A 2,500-nucleotide genomic window follows, 5' to 3' on the forward strand; every position below is an offset into this window, starting at 1 on the left:
TATATATATATATATATATATATATATATATATATATATATATAAATATACATATATATGTATATATATACATATACATATATATATACATATATATATATATATTTATGTGTGTTTGTGTGTGTGTGTATATGTATATGTGTTTATGTGTATATATATATATATACATATATACATATATATATATATATTTATGTGTGTTTGTGTGTGTGTATATGTATATGTGTTTATGTGTATATATATATATGTATATATATATATATATATATATATATATATATATATATATATATATATATATACATATACACTCTTAAGTGTTAGTGGGTCCCAACCTGGTATCTTATGTGACTTACCTAAGATCCACAAAAATCAACTGTTTTTTGAGACCTATTATGTCTGCCTTGGGAATGCATAACCACCACACGGATTTGTTTTTCTTTAGCGGTAATAATATCTTCACAGAGGCATATGAAAATATGAAAAAGTAATAAAAGACATTATTACTAAGAACTACCACCCCACAACTAAAGAAAAACAAATACGCGTGGTGACATACTATTCTAACCCTAAAACTAGATCTATGATAAGGAAAAATAATCTGACTTGCAAAACTAAGGTTACCTCTAAAACTTATATAGTATACAAATTTAAGTGTTTAATCGAGGATTGTGCACCAGCTGTCCAGTGCACCAGCTGTCCAGCGACGTCCTGTTGATACGAAGACCTCACCTCCGTCCAGTACCTGACTCCTAACTCTCCTAGTTCCCCCCTTTTTACTTGTATTTAAACTCCTGTTCTGTATATATAATCTCACTTACCTGAAGATGGTTGGATGACTCAACCGAAAGCTTGTATTTATATTTTGTGTTATGTTTTTCGTTACAATAACATTCTTGGATCTCGGAAGTATTGTGTTTGACCTCCCCTCAAGAATCAAACAAACTATTAGAAAAATTGAGAAAATCACTAAGAAGATAGTGGATATTGAATTAGCTCTGGTCTTCAATCGAACATGTTTACAAGAAAACTTACTACCCATTTATACTAATATATATATACATATATATATATATATATATATATATATATATATATATATATATATACACACATTCATAAAGAGTCAATGGAAAGGAACTTTAATTACGTTAAAAAACGAGGTCCTCTCCCGCTGAGCCTCGTTCCTCTGATGACCCCGCATGACCCAGCAGACCTATGAGGATCCTGACCCGACCTGACCTAACTTACTATGGAATCATCTGTTTCACCCCAGTTCACCAAACACACAAGACCGATGTTCTGAGCATTGAAATCTCCTACAGGCTATTACTCGATGAATCACCTCGATGGCTGATGGTCAAGGGCAAGACGGATGAGCTGTTGAAGGTGCTGCAGAGAGCGGCCAGGTTGAACAAGGGCGACCCCCCCACGGTAGTTGAAGTCCAGATGGCAATCCAGGCGAGCAAAGTGAGTATTAGAAGATAAAAGCACAGTGAATTGGTCCCTTTTCGAAGGCAATCTCGAGCACGGAGAGGAAATAAAACGCAAAAACATAAGAATGAATGAGACTGTAAGAGACCATAACGCCTACACTTGGCAGTTCCATGTCCATTATCACCTGTCATCCCCATCCATAAAGTTATCTAACCTTCTCTTAAAACAACCAATAGTTAAAAATGGAAGTAAAGGAAGAGATTGTTGGAATGGAATAAAACATGATCACTTCTGTTTTGGAAACGTTTCGTATAGTTAGTTTTTGTTTAAAAGTAAAATTTCAGATTATCACATCTTTGCCAAGAATGAATTAAGGCAGGTACAAATGTTTATCTATTTCATTTTTATATTTATTTTTATTTATCTATTTTTGCCATACATACATACATACATACATACATACATACATACATACATACATACATACATACATACATACATACATACATACATACATACATACATACATACATACATATACTATTTTTGCCATAGTGGTACATATTTTGTAAAGATATTCCATATTCAATCCATTCTATATGCCAAAAAGGCTTTTTCCCCATTATAAGGGAGGTAGCCATATCCTATATTACTGATGGTAAAGAGTTCCATGCTTGAATTTTCTCTGGGTGATTTTAAGTCCAATAATCTTCTTCTTCTTCTTCTTCTTCTTCTTCTTCTTCTTCTTCTTCTTCTTCTTCTTCTTCTTCTTCTTCTTCTTCTTCTTCTTCTTCTTCTTCTTCTTCTTCTTATCATTATCATTATTATGATTTATTAATTATTGTTATTATTATTATTATTATTATTATTATTAATATTATTATTATTATTATTATTATTATTATTATTATTATTATTATTATTATTATTATTATTATTATTATTATTATTATTATTATTATTATCATTATTATTATTATTATTATTATTATTATTATTATTATTATTATTATTATTATTATTATTATTATTATTATTATTATTATTATTATTATTATTATTA

General features: G+C 29.6%; 1 protein-coding gene across 1 annotated transcript in view; it reads left to right on the forward strand.

The window, feature by feature from the left end:
* Positions 1-2,500, forward strand: part of LOC143035587 (uncharacterized) — a 77,247-nt gene that overhangs the window by 63,812 nt on the left and 10,935 nt on the right. Inside the window, exon 27 of the mRNA XM_076202454.1 lies at positions 1,326-1,470. Coding sequence (XP_076058569.1) covers positions 1,326-1,470 — 145 coding nt within the window. The remainder of the gene's footprint in view (positions 1-1,325; positions 1,471-2,500) is intronic.

Source organism: Oratosquilla oratoria, chromosome 19, assembly GCF_046742065.1.
Source record: "Oratosquilla oratoria isolate Oo_2021 chromosome 19, ASM4674206v1, whole genome shotgun sequence".
Taxonomy (NCBI): domain Eukaryota; kingdom Metazoa; phylum Arthropoda; class Malacostraca; order Stomatopoda; family Squillidae; genus Oratosquilla; species Oratosquilla oratoria.